The 18,116-nt window shown below is 58.3% G+C and overlaps 2 protein-coding genes across 4 annotated transcripts in view; one reads left to right on the top strand and one right to left on the bottom strand.

Annotated features, from left to right (window-relative positions):
- The window catches only part of DAB2IP (DAB2 interacting protein), a 188,371-nt gene extending 175,643 nt beyond the window's left edge, over positions 1–12,728 (bottom strand). Inside the window, exon 1 of the mRNA XM_078436529.2 lies at positions 12,619–12,728. Coding sequence (XP_078292655.1) covers positions 12,619–12,658 — 40 coding nt within the window. The 5' untranslated portion in view covers positions 12,659–12,728. The remainder of the gene's footprint in view (positions 1–12,618) is intronic.
- LOC132662989 (uncharacterized) lies at positions 10,700–17,224 on the top strand. 3 transcript variants are annotated; one of them, XM_078436537.1, is made up of 5 exons: positions 10,700–11,042; positions 12,863–12,996; positions 13,205–13,362; positions 16,456–16,639; positions 16,733–17,224. In XM_078436537.1, exons 1-5 carry the CDS (start codon positions 10,912–10,914, stop codon positions 16,747–16,749), a joined length of 624 nt encoding a protein of 207 aa, XP_078292663.1. In that variant the 5' UTR covers positions 10,700–10,911; the 3' UTR covers positions 16,750–17,224. The 3 variants fall into 3 exon arrangements, 2 of the variants coding, with proteins under 2 accessions (XP_078292663.1, XP_078292664.1); XM_078436538.1 differs by having other exon boundaries at positions 10,707–11,042; positions 16,990–17,224; XR_013551671.2 differs by lacking the exon at positions 10,700–11,042 and adding an exon at positions 12,670–12,775 and having other exon boundaries at positions 16,456–17,224.
- Positions 17,225–18,116: the final 892 nt, after the last annotated feature.

The following is an 18,116-nucleotide window of genomic DNA, read 5'->3' as shown; positions in this document are numbered from 1 at the left end:
ACCAGTGTCCTTTGCCGCCATTCGGTGTTATCAGACCAAACCTGCTTCCAGACTCCTATTCTTCAATCACATTCATGCTTTCAGCAGAGAGGTGTGGGTTCCAGCAGGAAGGGCCAGGAGGCTGACGTGGCTCTGCCATTCCATTCCTCCCTCGGCCTTGGCCTCCCCATCTATTTGAGGAGGTGGGTTCTTTTCAAACCGATGGAGCTACCGAACCCTCGTTTCAAACGAAAAATTTTACGCAAGCCCGGTATTCACGTCAGATGAAAGCCGGCTGCTCTGAGCGGAGCTGTGTTCGGGGAAGAGGGGGGTCTCTCTTATTTTGGCATCTTATTGGGACCCCCCGGATTCTTCCAACAGTTGGAAAACCCCTGGCCTGGCCAGAGTCTGTTGACTCTTGAGGTTCTTAGGACTACGGAATCTGAGCTCCACTGATGGCTGACAATGCCCGCAGTGCAGGTGGTCAGCTAAGTCCCTCCCTGGGTGTCCCCGTCCCCCTGAACACCTGTCCTGCCTTGATAGGGGCACCCAGGGCCAAACTCAGGAGGGGCATGGCAGCAAGGCCAGGTTGTGCCCAAGGCCCTGCCTCTGGAGCGATGAGCTGTCCGGGAGCGTGAGCACAAAGAAATGATATCCGCCTGTCCGCACAGGCCCGTGGGGTCAGCCTGCCGGGCACACTCACTGGTGACCGTGAGGAGAGGCTAGTCCCCTCCCACTGCTGCCTATGCGTTGTCTCTCTCTTGTCTTCTCCCTTCTCTAAAAACATGTTTTTCATCCCTCCCTCTCTCTCCTTCCTTCTAAAATGCTCAGCTTTCTTTGCCGGGCCTACGGCTGCAGGGGGTGCGGGCCCAGGACGGAGGCTTCACACACAAAGACAGCTGCGTCCTGGACCAATCAGCACTAGCAATCGCAGGAGCTGGGACCGCCTCCTGGAGGCACGGGTCACCAAAGGGCACCGACGCATGTGTGGGAGTTAGCCCAGTTCGGGGACACTGCAGGTGGGAGGATGTGGGCGCCCCAGGCTCAGAAGAGAGGCCTGGAGAGGCTGTCAGTCCCTGGGTGTGGCTGAAGTGTGGACTTGGGCGGGGGGGGGGGGGGGGGGGGCGTGTGGCAGGTGGAGTGAGACAAGCACCCTCGAAAGGCTGTCCCAGGGCTGTGGGCTGGTCCTGAGGGTCGTGGGGAACCAGGAGCGATGGGGAGATCAGTGCACATTTCAGAAGCTCATCTGGCTGCACACTCGTTTGGGGCAGGGGGGAGGGGGGGGAGACTGTGAAAGTGGGGCTTTCCTTCCCCTTGTCACCACCCCCTCCCCTGCCCTTACCTTCCCTCAACATCCTCCATGTGGCCCTGTTTCCCTCTGAGACATATCCTGTGCACAGAAGAGAATAGGGGCTTTGGGCGGCCGGCTGTTCCCACCTTGGCCTGGCCCCAGCTTGGAATGCAGCCCTTGACCCCTTCACCCCCAGGACCATGGGGTCAGAATGAGTTGGAAAGTCCATGCAGATTGGCTGGGATGCTTTGATTTTAGGCCCTCTGTTTGTGAACAGGAACTCAAGCAGAAGGTTAGCTTCCCCACCCCCTTCTAGTCCTTTCTATCCAACTCTGGGCTCTGACAGCCCCTGCCCCAGCCTTGCAGCCCCTCTTGGCTCTCGGATCACTGCCTTCCCACCCCCCATGCTGCGGTGGGGGAGGGGGAGGTTCCATCCCCAAACACAAGCCCTTTTGTCCCACCACTCAGCTGGGCATCTGCGTTGGCATCCAGTGGGCATCCACACTCGCTTAGCCTGGGGCGGCTGCAGGACGAGGTGGGCACTGAGGGGCAGGGACCAGGGGCAGGAGTGCAGGCGATCGCTGGCTACATTTTGGACCCTGCCCCTCCCCTGCTCAAATCCCTTCCAGGGCTCCTGCTTACTGCGGGACGTCATCCTTAACCAGGGGCGATTTTATCCCGCAGGGAACATTTTTCAATGGCCGGAGACATTTTTGATTGGCACCACTTGGGCTGGGGGAGGGGCAGGACAGCCGGCTGGACAGAGTTGTCTGGCCCTAAATGTCAATAGTGCCAAGGCTGAAGGTCCTACCTGAGGGTAAAGCTCCCCCCACCACGTCTTCACTCATCCCCCTCCCCCGCCCGCCCCCCAGCCTTCCCAGCAGTCACTCCCAGGCTTCCGGCCAAACCCTCTAGAAGCTCATTCCCACCTCAGTCCCTTTGCTTCTGCTGTTTCTCCTGCTGAGGTGCGCTCCCTGCTGCCCTCCACTTACCTAAATCTCATTTCTCTCCACCCTCTCTACCTGTGGGGGCTCTCCCCTGCTGCCCGCGCCAGCTGCCTCTCCCAGAAGCTGGCTCTGACTGCATGGTGCCCTGATTCCTCCCTTCACCTGATGGCTTTGGCCCTCCCAAGTCTCAGCCGGCACATCTACGTAATGGGTGGGACAGGCAGGTGGAGACAGCCCCTCCTGCTTCTCCCTGGAACGCTGGGGATACGGGGCACTCTGTGTAGGCACACGGTGGGACCCATGCGGGCTTTGGAGTTAGCGGGCCAAGGTTCGAATCCTGACTTGGCCGCTTCCTAGTAATTTGACCAGAGGTTAATCACCAAACGTCTCTGTGCCTCAGCTGCCTCCTTTGTAAAATGGGTTTTCCAGAGAGTTCCATGTGCTGCGCGGTGTCCCGTCCCTGTCTTTGTTCCCTGTCTGGCTGGCTTATCTTGTCAAGATGCACTGCCCTTCCTGGCCAATTTCAGATGGACAGCCACCTACTCCTGCCCTCCTACTTCTCCCTAGAAGCTGAGCTTGCAGGGACTTTGGGGAACGGAGACCTCTGGAGCCTCAGCACTGGAAACCAGCTGAGCAGGCCTGGGTGAGTGGCCAGGAGCCCAACCGGCCTTCTTGGCTCCCCTCTCAGCTTCTCAGTCCCTTCCCAGGCTCAGCGTCTCCTGCTGGGACTGTGACCTCCCACAGGTGGGCAGCCACCTGGACTTAGCTGACCTGGCTCAGGGGAGGGGACACTCTGTTGCACAGAAGTGTAGATTGGGGGTCTTAGGGATTCTGGGGGGAAAAAGCACAGAAACAGACTCTTAAACACAGAGAAAAAACTGATGGTTGGCAGGGGGCGGGGATGGGCCAAATAGGTAGAGGGGATTCAGAGGGGCAGACCTCCGGTTATAAAATACCTAAGTCACAGGGATGAAAAGCATAGCGTGGGGAATAGAGTCAATAATGTTGTAATTATTTTGTTTGGTGACAGATGGTAAGTTCGCTCACAAAAGTACATTTCGTAATGTATGTGATTGTCAAGAATCACTATCATGCGTACCTGAAACTGATATAACATTGTATTTCAACTTCAAGGATAGATAGATACATAGATACACAGATACATAGATACATGGATAGATAGATCAAACATGGGCCCCCCAGGCTCCAGCACCCTCTTCCTCCAATTCCAGTAGCTGCCCTTTAAAATCACTATCAGGGGCAGAGAGACAGAAAGAGACAGAGGGACAGTGAGAGACAGAGAGATGGAAAGAGACAGTGAGAGACAGAATGAGACAGAGAGAAACAGAGCAAGAGAGAGAGATTGAGGGGGGGGGCCCTGTCCATCCCCTCCAAGCTATCCGAGGCTCAGTCTGGGGGAAGAACCCCAGATGAGAGCACACAGCTACCCTACTCACCCTCCACAGAGCTGGCGAAAGGCAAAGTTAAAGGCTCTCTGAGTAGGCACCCTCCCGTGCACCCTGGCTTCCGGGCCATGGAGTTGGCATGGCCACTGGGTCAAGGATGGGCCTCACCTCTCTATCCGTCCCCATCCCCAACTCTGGGAAGATACCTGGAGGGAAAGCAGCCCCCCAGAGGGCCCCTTAGGGAGGCCCTGAATGCAACCCCCCTCTTCAGCTTTGGGAGGCCAGAGCGCAGCCACGCACCCTCCCTCCTGACCTCTCTGTCTACCTCGTGGTTCAGCCTCACACAGCGGTTCCCCTCCCTCCACTGCCGCTGCTCCTAGCAGCTGCCTTCTACCCCATCATTAGCAAAAGCAAGTGAGGCTGTTTATCTGAGATTTGGGTCAAGGGAGAAAGAGTCCAGGGCAGAGGTGGGGGTGGGGGCTGGCAGAAAGGCACCCCCAGCTGCCACTTCAGGGAACTGTGCAGCCTTGAGCCGGCTTTTCTGGAGCCCAGACCCGCTGGTTCTGGTGCAGAGTGGGTGGAAACTCTACAGGGGGGGCATGTGGGACCCCCACGGGCTCACAAGTTCACTCATGGGCTTTTGCAGACACGGCCAGCCAAGATGGAGACCCACTCACATGTACACCGTCCTACTCACACAGGCTCATGCCCTCAACATGCATTCATGTGCACACACAAACACACACACACACACACACGCAGGCACGCCAGGATGTAGGTCACTGGCTAGAGTGCCTCTGGCCGGGGGTTATGAGGATCCAGCCATCCGGCACATGCTTCTGGATTGGACAAAAATGAACCCCGCCCTTCGCCTGCCTCTCCCCTCTGCTCGCCTGAGTCAGCCTGACCCAAAGCCTCTCAAGGCTTCTGTTTGGTTTTCCCTAGAATCCCGCTGGCTGAGACTGCTGGGAACCAGCTCTATCCAGGGAGGGGCGGGGCTCCCGGGCCGCATGGCTTTTTTCCATGGGTGTCTGTGTTGGCGGGGGGATCCCTGTACAGGACAATGTGGAGGCTTCAAGAGACAGAGGGATGTGGCCCCACCTTGAAGACTTCCAAGACGTAGCTCATGAGATGCCTTAAGACTAGATGAGGTAATGGCCAAGAGGGTACAGTCGAGGAGAAAATAGAGCAGCCATAGCCAGGCTGATCAGGGCTGCCTTCCCGGAGGAGGTGGCAGGACTTGGCTGGGCAGTTGAGTGAAGGTTCCACAAAACCTAGGGAAAGGAGTGGTCCTTACACAGCTGGGAAGACCCTAGATGCTTCTGTCCTCCACCCTGGAGCTGGGGCCTCTCCAGAGGTCAGGTCTGGAAGGACCGTCATAGACTCTTCTATAGAAAACTCACCGATGGCCCGTACGCTTTACAGACACAGCAAGCCCAGGACATCAATCCCCCTACTCCCCAGAATCTGCTTTTCCACCCACATGCCCCCACACCAACATTCCTGCCACACAGGCCAGAGGCCAAGTCATCCTGACCTCTTTCTTCACCCCACCCCCTTCAGCCTCCAAGTTTCCGGTCTGGCTGGTGGAACAGCTCACAGCCTAGAGGTGGAGACAGGCAGGGAAGCCAATGGACTATACTCATCAGTGTGTGGCGGGACAGCAGGAGGCCCAGGGTGCCCATGGGCTCAAACGAGGTAGTGGGTAGTTGGGGAAGGCTTCCTGGAGGAGGCGACATCAGAGCTGAGACCCAGGATGAGCAGGAGTGGCCAGGCTGGGGCAGAAGTAGTAGGGAGAGGTGTGATGGAAGGGTGGTCCAGGCAGGCAGCACAGCAAGTGCGAAGTGAGGGAGGAAGAGAAAGACAGCACATTCAGGGCAGGGATTAATTCATGCCGATGGGGCAGTCACACCATCCTGGGCTCAGGCCGGCACTGCCTGGAGGCCATGTGAATGAGTTTATACTTCATCTGTTGTAGCGGGTGCCCTGGGGGACTTTAAGATGCCGGTGAGTGGTCCCCTTGGCTACACAGAGGAAGGTGAGTCTGGGACACCTGTTGAGTTAGAGAGAGCCCGGAGGGGGTGAGGCAGCCCTTCTAAGAGTCCAAGGTGGGGCCTGGCCTCAGGTGGGGGCTGGGAGCTGGAGCTAAGGCAGGTCTCAGGACCACGTAGGAGGTAGAATGGATCTCGAGGAGTTCTGGCTCTTTCTCTCTCCGGCCCCCATCTTCCCATCGTGGAATGGAGGATGGGCAGGAGGCCCCCCAAAGACCGTCTCCCTTGGCCTCCTCACAGCTGGGGCCATTTTCTGCTTGCTCCAGCCTCCCTGGGCTTCTGGAAGTGACCTCCGGGGAGGAATCCCGGCTGGGAGGGACACAGCCCTGGCTTCAGGAGGCCTGGGGTGGTGTCGGCCGCCCAGGGCACATCCAGCCGGCAGAAGGAAACACCACAGCAGTCCCAGGCTGGGTCAGCCCAAGGCAGTGGCCATCCAGGACAACTTAAGAAGGAATGATGTATTGGCGTGGTCCTCACAAAACTCCTACTGTCCCCAGCCCGCTGAGGAGGAGGAGGTCAAGGCTCAGAGAGCCAAGCAGCCCGGGATGGAAGCCTGGGTCTGTGCACTCAGCACAGCGCAGCTCAGGAGGGGGCCCACCACGAGTGGGAGGGGAGGACAGGGGAGAGTGTCTTTGCTTTCTAAACAATAAGAGCTCCCGAATGAGCCCCCTCCACCTTCTCCCACCAGGAGCCTCTCTCCCCGGGGGACGCCAGCTCCTTTCTCCTGAGTTTTCTCCTGGCCCTGCCTGGCCCAGATCCAGACACAGGGGCTGCCCTCTGCATCCCCCTCCCTGGGCCCCACTCCCTGGCCTTCTTGTATGGCCGCTCAGGCGTGGGTACATAAATGATTTAAGCCCCTCCCGTCCATCCTCATTGTTCTTCTTTATTGACCATTCTTCCTGATTTAGCCTCTTCCCAGCGTCCCATGGGGCAAGAAGGCGCGTGTGTGTGTGTGTGTGTGTGTGTGTGTGTGTGTGTATGTGTGCACTCCACCCCTTGTCCACCTGTCCAGCTGGGGAAGGTCAGAGGCCCAGGCATGACTGGCCAGCCAGAATGAGGCTTCCCTGGGACCCAGAGGGGTTTTGGATTGGGGGCCAGAGTATTCAGGGAGCAGCCCAGAGTGGTGGACAAAAGCATAGTAGTCTTGGGGGCATCTGCGTGGCTCAGTCGTTGAGCACCCATCCGACTTCGGCTCGGGTCAGGATCCCACAGTCAGTGAGTTTGAGCCCCGCATCGGGCTCTCGGCTGTCAGCGCAGAGCCCGCTTCGGATGCTCTGTCCAACCTCGCTCCCTGCCCCTCCCCTGCTTGTGCTCTCTCTCTCTCTCAAAAATAAAAACAAAAACTTTTTTAAAAAGTACAATAGTCTTGGAGTCCTGGGTTTGAATTATGAGTGCCTCCACTGGCGCTGGTGGCTTTGGGCCCTGCTAAGCCTCCATTGTCTCATCTGAGCAGTGGGGTTGTTCCTTCCTCTGTGAGGAGCCAGTGGCTCCATGGGGAAAACAGCACACAGCTGGCACATACTAGGTGCTCAGTAAATGGCGTCCCCACTCTGCCTCTCTGGCCTCCCTCCTTCCCCTGTGAAAAGGCCTCAGGTGGGAGTGCGGCTTCTCCTGCTCCTTCAGTTGCCAGCAAGCCCAGCGCAGAAACCCAGAACAAGATGGAAGGAACCTGGGTTTGGCATCCTTTCCCCACCCCCAGGGAGGCTAGGCTGGTATCATTACTTCAGTTTCACAGACAGGGAAACTGCAGCTTGCTGACGACCCAGGTCTTTGCCCAAGACCTGTCGAGGTAGCTGAGCGGCCGAGCCAGGGGGAGGCCCCAGGCTCTTGTCCTTGAGAGGTAGGCCAGGCCTGAGAGGTACCCTTCCCCCCGCGAGCCACCCGCATAGACACGGCCTCAGAGAAGGGCCTGGTGGCACTGGTTCAGAGCAAGTGCCCGCTACCTGACTCTCAGCTCTGCCATTCACTAGCTGTGTGACCCTGGGTGAGTCACTCAGCCTCTCTGAACTCGTTTGCTCGTCTCTAACACGAGAATGGTAACACCGACCTCCCAGGGTGGTGGATAGGGGAAGCGAGGTGATGAATGTGAGGCACACGGCCAGGCACAGAGCCATTATTTTATGGTGATTGTCTATTTGTCACCAGCTGAGGCAAACCCATTGGATGACACCTCGGGTCCTCCGCTCACAGGAAGGGCCGGGGAGTGGTGACGTCAGACCCCTGACAGCTTCTAGCCCCAAATAGCCCTCTCTTTAGACTGACCCTGTTTGATCACAGCTGCTGCTGCTGCTCCCTGTTCCCAGCTGAGCTGACATCGCCTCCGGCTGTGGCTTCTGCCCCATCAGGCTGGTCCCCAGAGCCGTTTCAACAACCCCATCCCCAGGAGGCAGGATTTTCCCCCAGGGAAACGGATGGGCCTCCTGGGTGGTGGCTCCAGCTCAGTGACCCGGCTCTCAGAGTGCTCCAGGCTCTGGAGCAGCCTGGGTTCAAAGCACTGACCTCCCTGTATGATCTTGGCCATCACTTTACTTCCCCCGGCCTCAGTTTCCTCATCTGGAGAATGGAGCTAACAGCAACCCAGCGGGTTTGTCGTGAGGACTCAAGCAGACAAAGTGCATAAAGGGCCACCTGGACAAGACACGCACACAATAGCACGGGTTTTCATGCCTGCAACACTGGGAAGTTTGTAAAATCGCCCCCATTCGCCCCCCTCCGGCGCCGCCCCCCCCCCCCCAACTGGGGCAGGTGTCCTTCCTGGTGATCATCAGGAAGAAACTGAAGCTTCTGAGATGCCTTGCTGGAAATCCTGAGCCCCAGGATTTCCAAACCAACCAGCCCCTTCTGGGAGCACCGATCCCAGCCATCCATCTGAGCCCACATCCCTCTATGAATCACGGACCCCCCCCAACAGGCGTCCAGTCTCATGAGTTTGACCTTGTCACTCTGCTGGAGCCCTGAGACAGCCAAGGAGGCAAGCAGGGCACAGGCCAGTCTGTCCATTTGTCAGACAAGGAAGTTGAGGCTGAGCAAGGAGCAGGGACCTGGTCCAGGCCACCTGATGACAAAGGGAGCCAGGATGAGGCTCAGGCCACAGGGAGGGAAGAGGGTGCCAAGGGCTGAGTCGGATCTAGAATCTCAGAGGGTCAGAGCTGGAACATCCAGGGGCGGCGGAGTGCGAATGAGCTAAGGAAACCAGCCCAGAGAAGGGGAGGAGGGGCACAGAGCCTGTCAGGGGCAGGATGCAGCTGACAACACTCACTCATTCACTTCTTCACTTGTTCACTCATTCATTCACTCACTCATTCATTCATACAGTGGATGCAGTAGCGAAGCAAAGACACAGCCCTTGCCCTCAAGGGTCTCATGGTCTTAAATGGGAGTCAGGCTAGTGAGCAGCCAGTAAAAACATGCCCGTGTTGGGGAAGGACCAAGGTGTGCGTCAGTGCGTGGCAGGGAGGCCACATCTGCACATCTGCAAAGCGGGGCAGTGGCAGGACTCTGTGAGAATCCGAAGAAAGAATGTTCTACATTCTGAGGCTTGCTTCCTGCTCTGCCCACGGTCGGGCCTCCCTCCTGTTTTCTTCCCCGGCCGTTGGAAAGATGGGAAGGAAGTGTTTCTCTGAGCTGCACTTCTCTGAGTCAGCCCCCACTGGCCTTGCTCGAAGGGTCTCTCACCTCAGGACCACCCGATTGGGCACTGCTCAGCCCTGTCTGCTAAGACACCCTCAGTATGGCCCCAGCCTCCAGAACATTCATGTCAGTGGTAGGGGATAAGGCCAAACTCCTTTCAGCCCTTGAGCACCGGGTGAATGGAATCAAAGCTTGGGAAATCCACCAGGTGGAAGAGACTCTTGCTTGGCTTGAAGCATGGAGGGGGGCCCAGAGCTCCCCTTCCAGCCGCACCCCTTCCAACCCTGTACCCACTGAAGTTCCTGAGTCCTCCAAGGAGCTCAGCCTGTCAACCTTGACCCAAAGCACCACCCTCACTGGAAACGTGGCAGAAACCTCAGAAGTTTCTCCAGCTTCCATGCCTTTGCACCTGCTGTCCATCTGCCTGGAATGCCTTTCCTCACCTTTTGGCCTGGGCCGACTGAATTTGTTCACTCACTCATTCAACAAGTACTGGCTGGATGCTTGCTACACGCCAGACAGAGAGCTATGCTCTGGGGATAACAGCTGAGAACTTAGGGACCGGGGGACACGTAGAGTTTAAGCGCACACACATGCACACATAATAATGTACAGTACAAATAGAAACAGGCCCTATAAAGGAAAAGAGAAACTGAGAGTGAGAGGTCATTGGATGGGTTGGGGGAATATGGTCTAGGGAAAGCATCTCTGGGGAGGTGACTTTTCAGTTGAGTCTGGGAACAGGAGCAGGAGGAGGAGTTAGCTTAGTGAAGAATGACAGGAAGAGTGTTCCAGGCAAAGGAAACAGCATGTGCAAAGGCCCTGGGGCTGACAACTAATCGGTGAGTGCGAGGAAGTTCAGATCAGTACGAGAGTGAGTGGGTGAGGGAGAAAGAGTCAGACCTCGCAGGGAGGCAGAAGCAGCAGACCGTGGTCAAGGGACCATGTGGGCAGCAGGAATAAGGAAGGGTCCAAGAAAAGGAGCCAGAAGAAGAGACTGAGAAATAGGAGGGAGAAAATCAGGAGAGTGGTCTATCCCAGGAGCCAGGTGAAGAAAGGTTTCACGAAGGAGAGAGTCATCAACTTCTTCGGTGGAGGAGTTATCTTCTCCAGGAAGCCTCCCTCGACTCCTTGTGTAGGGTTAGGGGTTCCACAGTGCCCTGGCCTCCCCCATCAGAGTACTTTCCTCTCTCCCAGACTAGCCTGGAAATGTCACGAAGGCAGAGACAAGGTGTGACTTGTCTTTCCAACCCCAAAACTTAGTACAGGACCTGAAAGTGGCTTCTGTTAAATGGATGGACGTAGAAGCAGGGCTCAGAGAGGAAGTGACTCTGAGGCCACAGTTTTTCCTTTGCCGGCCTGGTCCGGCGGGACCAGGTCTCTGGCAGGAGACCCCTTCAGCTCCGGCCCTCCCAGGCATGCTGGAGCCAGACCCCTCTGGGCTGGGCCTGGGGCCACCCCCGAGGAGAGCCTGGGCTCTGCTCCGTCCCTGCCTGACCCCTTCCTAAGGCTCCCTCTGTCCCTTTCCTCTTCTTCTCGGCTCCTAGGTGCCCTACTGCCTGACCAGCTTCAGAAGGCCACAGGCTCCCACAACAGGTGAACACCACATGCTGACTATGCACGGGGACCTTCAAGCAGGGGGCGAGCAGTCTCCGTTCCCAGGGTACCAGCCTTGCCCTGCCCGGAGGCTGCTGCTAGCAAACCCAGGAAAACAGCAAGTCGGGGCCAAGAGTTCCAGGTAGGGAGATGGAGTCCTGGGGCATTTGGAGCCTTGTCTGGCAGTGGGTTGATCCCCCAGAGAAAGGTCTATGCCCTCCGTGGAGTAACATCCAGGCATCGCTGTACCCAAGCTTCAGGTGAGCACCTCTGGGGGCCAGTAGGCCTGTCACGTGTCTCAGACTGCCTGCCCCCCAACCTTCCCTGGGGCGCTCATCACTGAACCCAGCCTCATATCATTCGTCTGTCTCCCATTCGAGGCTGGGAGCTCATCCAGGACAGAGGCCTCTCTGCTTCCCTCCCTCCCTCCCCCACCTCTTTCCTCCCTCCATTCACTAAGCACAAACTATTCCTTAAGCCTGAGCCCTTCATTTCCGAACCCCTGAGCCTGACCCAGAGCTTGGCACACTGGGGTCACCCAGCATGCGTCCACTGGCCACCTGACTGCCCAAATGTGCCAGGGGGCTGGGCCTTGCCAAGCTCCCCGGAGGATTGCAGCTCCGAACATGGCCAAGGGCCCCTCTCCCTGGAAAGAGCTGAGCTCCTGCAGGAAGAAGGAAATTTGGCCTTGAGTGTGTGTTGGAGGCCAGGCCTGGCTGGGGTGGGGGTGGGGGTGGGAGTGGGGTCCAGAGAGAGAACTCGGTTTTCTCAGCAGGAACTGTGGTCCCGGGGGGACCCGGGACCCCAAAAGGCTGATCCAAGCTGGGGTGAGGCCACTTCTCCACTGCACCCCCTCTAGGCCCACAGGGCCTCTCCCAGCTGAACCCTAAAACCTGCTGCGCCGCCCCCCCCTCCCCACACCCTGCCACGGTCCCTCAGGCACCCCTGCCCTCCTGCTTTCCTCATGTGCACGTTGCCCAGAGACAGCCAAAGCACACTGGCGTGCCAGCCGAGGGTACAGCAGCCTGGCCGGGCTGAGCAATAGGGGATTCAGTTGCCTGTGCCCCCCTCACTGGGGCTCCAAGCCTGCAGAACCTGTCCCGGCCAAGCCATTCCTACAAGTCCTCCTAGGCTCTCAGCAAGGGTCCCCGTCTCTGGCAACTGCCCCTCAACAATCTGCCCAGGGTTTCCGGGCACCCGGAGGCTGCAGCAGGGGCAAAGGCAGCTCCCTGGTGGTAGCCCCTGGGGCCCTGTAAAGCGGGGCACGCTTTCAGCCTGGCTTTAATTACAGGGTGCGTTCCTGATGCCTGGTCCATCTATATTTATCTGCAGGATCTCACTAATTAAATTCCCCACAGCACCCGGCAGGCTTGGGGACAGGAGCGAGGCAGACAGGCAGGGGGGCTGCAAACTTCCTTCCTTTCCTTCTCAGCCAAGAGCACAACAGAAGCAGCCCAAAGTCCCTCTCCCGCCCCTGACCCTGCTAATGTCCAGATCTGAGGGGCTGCCCGTGGCTCTGCCCCGGGGAACCCTCCAGCCCTGTGCCCCCCTAACCCCGGGCACCCGTGCCCACCCCCAGGCCCCAAGAGCAGACAGTGCCCAGCCGCCTGACAGCCTCCCCCCATCAACTCGGATTCCTGCAGCAAGCAGAGAAAAGTGCCGAGCAGCTCTGTTGAATCCCCAACTCTGCCACTTTGCAGGGGCCAGAGCCTTCTTACCGTAGGAGTCGTCTTGGTCCAGGAGGGAATCGGGCTCCATGGCGAATGGGCCCCCAGCCCCTGGCCCCACCTGATTTATGAACCAAGGCTGTCTCCATGAGCGTCTGGGTTTCTCCTTTTGTATTCCATCTGGCGGTTTTTCCAACTAGATGACTGGGTATTCCTGCAAGCAGGCCCCTCTCCAGCCCTCGCCTTCATACAGTACATTTAAAGTAGCAGTAACCTCTTTTTCCTCCCCCCGCAGCCGGGCTGGAAACATTAGAAGGGACCGAGGCAGCGAGATGTCTAAAATAGGAAGACGCCGGGAAGATTGGCCTGGCTGCCGGCGACGCTGGCTGCGGGGATCTGGCCCGGCTGTGCAGACGGGAAAGCTAAGAGGTAAGGCTGAGCTGGGGCTTAGCATCTGGAAGCTGGCTCGGAGGGGGCGGGGGGGCCAGGGTCTGTGGCGGGGCGGGGGGGGGGGGCAGGCTTACCCACCCGTGGGCGGGGATGGATGGTGGGTCTCCTGTGTTCACCGCCCAGCGCCCAAACCCCAGGGGCTTCTCCCAGGCCCTGCTGGAACCTCCCACTCAAATCTGTTCCACAGACATTTCCTGCAGTGTGGGGGGTGCAGAATTGACTCATCCATCCATTCAGTTAGTCATTAACTTTTTCCTGAGCATCTACTCCACGCCAGACACCGTGCCTGGAGCCGGGTTTCCAGCGGGGAACAAGGCGCAGGGTCTCACCTCACGGAGCTCACGGGTAAGCGGGGCATTGCGAAGAGGTCGGGGGGGGAAGTGCCGCAGAAACATGGAATGGGGGTGCCTCACCTGCCTGTGGGAGGTAGTCAGGGCAGGCTTCCCGGAGGAATGGGCGTCTGAGGATGATAGGAATCGGTCAGGTGAAGGCGGGAACGAGGGAAACGTATGCCAGGTGGAGGGAGCGGCCTGTGCAGAAACCTTGAGCCGAGAGGGTTCGTGGCGTGTTTAGTGCCCCCGCGTGAGTTCTGGGTGGTTGAACTTCAGCAGTGGCGGAAGGAGAGGTAGGGCAGACGGGGAGAGTCGGGAGAGGGTCAGGCAGGGCCTCACAAGGACGCTCTCAGGCCTGCCCCTGAGGATGGTCCGTGGGAGCGACACATCCCAGGCTGTCCTATAGAAAGGCCTCCCTGGCCCCTGTCACAGCAGGACCAGCCGGAACGCTGGGCACCCCACTCGGAGCAGCCACCAGAGCAGAGCTCTGTTCTGGGCATTTACCTGCATCGTCTCACACACCACTCCGTGATCCCTCTGGCAGAAACTCTGGCTGTCCTGTTTTACAGGACGGTGCAGCTTAGATGGGGCAAGTGACTTGTCCGAGGCTGTGGGTAGCCTCCAGGGCAGGCCTGGACCCCAGAGAGGTTACAGCCTTGGTGCTGGGGGGCCGGGGGAGTAATTCATTCGATCTGCGTTAGACCCAGAATACAGACCAAGGCCATAGGCTTGCGGGAGAAGTGTGCCATTTTGGCCCAATCAGGGAAGGCTGCCTGGGTGAGGAGGCATGTGAACTGGACAGAGGGGCTGAGCAGGGGAAGGTGAGGGCATCCCAGGCAGAGGGGATGGAGGCAGGAAGGCAGCATGCGATGGGAATGACGAGTCTGGGAGAATGTTGTGGAGATGGGCTGGTGGGGGCTGGAGTGAGAACAGGTCATGACAGCCTCGGAGCGTCGGCTCCGTTCAGCTGGCATCGGGCAGCCTCAGAAGGCATTCTAGAGAGCGGCCTCCTTTCCAAGGAATGCTGGGTAGTCCCGCCAGCTGCCCTTTCCCAGTCTTCATAATGCTCTGCACTTAGAGCAGGAGAACGTTCTCATACACGAAAGAAAGGTAGGAAGGAAGGAAGGAAGGGGGGAAGGGAAGGCTTTCTGCCCCACAGCACTGTGAGAACGTGAGAAGATGTGCCTTGGTGACCAGCTTGTTGGAGACACGGCACTGGTGCTGAGGCAGAGGGGACATCAAGAGGAAGGAGCCGGAGGACAGGGAGACAAGCCGGGAGGCTGGCGGGAGGGGCCGGGCCAGGGGTGGCAGGGAGGAAGGTAACCCCCTGGGCCCCCCGCAGCTGCCTTGTGTCGCCCAGCTAGTGGCTGCTGACGTGGTCACGGCCCAGCCTCCGGGTCACCCTTTCCCCCTCCGTTCCAACCTTGGCTGCCAGCGATGATCCAGGCTTCCAACCTCCCGCTGCCTTAATTACAGGGAGGCCGGGCCCTCCCCGGGCAGCGGCAGGCACTTCCCTCCCTGGCACGTGCTTTCTCATGGGTCAGGATCAGAGTTGGGTTAGACGGGCGGCTCCCACCTTTCCAATCCATTTCTCTGTTTTGATGAATCAGATATGTTTTGGTGTAACCAGAGCTCTGAGCTCAGGGATTCCTTTACAACAAACGTGTCACGAGCACGGGGCTCCACGTCCTTCCCGTGGGGACACAGCAATGCAAACAGATCATTCTCCTCCTGTTTGGACCCCATTTGCCTGCTTTGAGCCACTGCCCTCCTGATGGACACCTAGGTTGTCGCCGGTCATTCAGGATGTGACACACAACACTGGGAGGAGTATCTAGAACATGCTCTGTGCACATCTGTCTCACGACCTCCCTAGGGTAAAACCCCAGATGTGAAATGTCCAGGTCAAAAAGTGCCAGCATTTGGGCACTCCTAGAGTGGCGACAGAGGGCACTCGAACTCCATCTGGTTCTTTGACTCAGTCCGCCCACAGTTCTGGGGTGCCGATTGCGTGCCCGGCTCTATGTCGGGGGCTGGGGTGGCCTCGTCCCTGCTCTTGCAGCCCGGGGGAGATACATACAATGTCAGAGAGGAGTGCTCATCAGAGAGTTAAGCAAGGCCACGTGACAGAGCAGGACAGAGCACTGCAAGGCGTGCAGCCAGGTGGTCGGGGAGACACCTCTGAGGGGGTGACCTCTGAGCAGGGACCTGACCAGCATGTTAGTGGGGGGAAAGCAACTAGCAGGGGGCAAAGCTACTGAAAAGACCCTGAGGTGGGAGTGATCGTGGCAAGCTGAAGGGGCAGAGCAACGGCCAGCGTGGCTGGGTCTGGGTGGACAGTCAGGGGAAGAGTCCGAGACAAGAGAAAGGCTACAGAGGCCACTTCATGGAGGGCCTTGTGGCCAGGGGAGTGTGGGAGCCACAGCAGGCTGAAGCGGGACAGTGACATGAAAGGCTGCTGCGAGCAAAGTGGCCCAAGGAGGGCCAGAGTGGATGCAGGGAGACAGAGGGGACGAAGAAGGACAGATGCACTCAGGATATGTGTAGGGCCCTGGGTGCTGCTGGACAATCAGACACAGAGGAAGGGACAAGAGACAGTCCAGGAGGACTCTGAGACTTGCGGATTGTTCAGGAAGCCGGGCAGAGGCCCGGGAGGAGAGGGTTTGAGGATGGAGATGTGGAACTGTGTGGTGGGAAATTGACACAGACACATGGAGATGTCCCAGAGGCCCTGGGTGGAGCTGGGCGGGGCAGTGGGGCCAGTGGGTCTAGACCCGGGAGCTAGGGCTCTGGACACAGCCCAGTGCACCAGCCCCTTGCAAGGCCCGGCTCCAGCGGCAGCGGGAACCCCCTGGCTCCAGACGTGACCTGTCGCTCTGTGTAGCGAAAGGGAACTAAGCAGTCGCTGATGGCAGCTGGCCCCAAGTTCTGGCTCCGAGGAGGGACGTCACCAAGCAGGGGCCGGAGGAGGGGGAGCCTGACGCTGGGCACCTTGTGGTCAGCTTGTTCATTGCCTTCCCTGCTGGGGAGGGTGAGGCCAGCAGGCTGGCATGGGGATGATCCTATATCTGCCCCATTCACTCTCTCTGCCCCGGCCACACCCTAGGCTGGACTGAGCCGGGGAGCCAGAAGCCTAAAAGAAGAATTGAAACCCAGGGATCTGAAAGCTGGAAGAGTGTATGTACAGGGAGCCATCTGGTCAGCAGAATGGGGAAAGCCTTTGCAGAGGAGGGGCCAGCCCAACTGGACGGTGAGGGATGAAGAGGAGTTCGCCAGAGCAGATGCATGGGGTAAGGGCAGGCAACACGACTGCAAGGCATATCCAACATTCTGGGCCAGGAGGGCTTTCAAGTTCTTTTCTGTCCTGCGTTCTGATTTTCTAGCTGAATCCTGCTGTTAAAGCCTAAATGGAGCCCGTGGGGAGCCCACAGCGTCCAGCTCTTCCTGGGTCTCTGAGCTGACCCAGAATAGCCCGTTTCTAGAACACAAACAGATGGAGGCCAGGGATCCGTCCTGGAGCATCCTGGCTGGGTTTCTCGGGCGAGGACAGCTAAGCTGAGCGGGTCCAAATCCCAGCTCCCCATTTACCAGCAAGTGACTCCACTTCTCAGTGCTTTTGTTTCCTCATCTGTAATTGTAGGATAAGGACGGTCCCAGGTCCCCAGAGGGCTGGCAGGAGAACCGAGTTAATGCAGATGGAACTTACAACACTCTTGCCTCCTCCTCTCCTTGCTCCCTCCCCTTTCTCCCCTCCTTCCCCCTCTCCCTCTCCCCTCCCTCCTCCCAGACCCCTCCCTCCCTCTCTCCTTCCCCTACAGCCACACTGGACTGCCTTTTCTAAGAGACCTCTATGGCTGTGTCACCAGGAGGCCTAGACCTAGGCCATTTCCTCTGCCTAGACCGAGATTCCCCTAGAGCCTCACCCCTCCTTTATTAAGGTCTCTGGTCAAATGCGACTCCCTGACCGCCTTCTCTAAGATAGCATGCCCCGCCCCCTCCTCATCACTCTGTATGCACCCCTGCCCTCCCCCACACCTGAGTTTTCTTCCTGGCCCTTAGCATACCGTGTGACATTATATTATATATTTATTTGTGTATTGTCTTCTGCCCTGGCTTCCGGGCAACCTCCATGCCGTACCCCCAGCACCTGGAACGGTGCCCAGTGCAGTGGACCCCCAATAACTACACGCGGAATGAAATATTTGTGGAAGAACTAAGCATTAGCTATAATTGTTATTTTTCGCCACTGCCTCCTGTCTTGATTTAGGAGCGAACGATCAGGGAGCTCTCACCGAGGACCAGAGCCTGTGTCTCCCAACGTGTGTATCTCCCAGTATCTTAATGCTTATCTGGTTGGACTGGTCCTCCCTTCTCCTTAAAAGGCTGGGCACCAGGAGGGAAAACAGACGGTTTTCTACTGGGGGGGGGGGGGGGGGGGAGGGGCACGTACTGTGAGCCTGGCATTCTCTATGCATCTCCCTCATCAACTTCCCAAGAAAGGTTTTCTGAGTCCCATTTCACAGATGGGAACACTGAGAGGCGACGCCACGTCTCAGAGCAGTGGCAGAACTGAGGCTTGAGGGCGTGTCCGCCCAGTAGGAAGGCCCCAACGGCCCCCCTGTAGCACCCAAGTGGTGCCTCCTGGGGTGTGACTGGGTGGGGGTGGCAGGGAGGCTCGGAGATGGGGCAGGGCCAGCCGTTGGTGGCTCCACGTTACGTCCAAGCAACCGCCCTGGACCATCTCCTGTGCTTAAGGAAAGGGGTGGT

Source organism: Panthera onca, chromosome D4, assembly GCF_046562875.1.
Source record: "Panthera onca isolate mPanOnc1 chromosome D4, mPanOnc1 haplotype 2, whole genome shotgun sequence".
In the NCBI taxonomy this organism is placed as follows: domain Eukaryota; kingdom Metazoa; phylum Chordata; class Mammalia; order Carnivora; family Felidae; genus Panthera; species Panthera onca.
The sequence above is the reverse complement of the archived record's forward strand: the minus strand, read 5'-3'. Positions and strand labels throughout refer to the sequence as shown.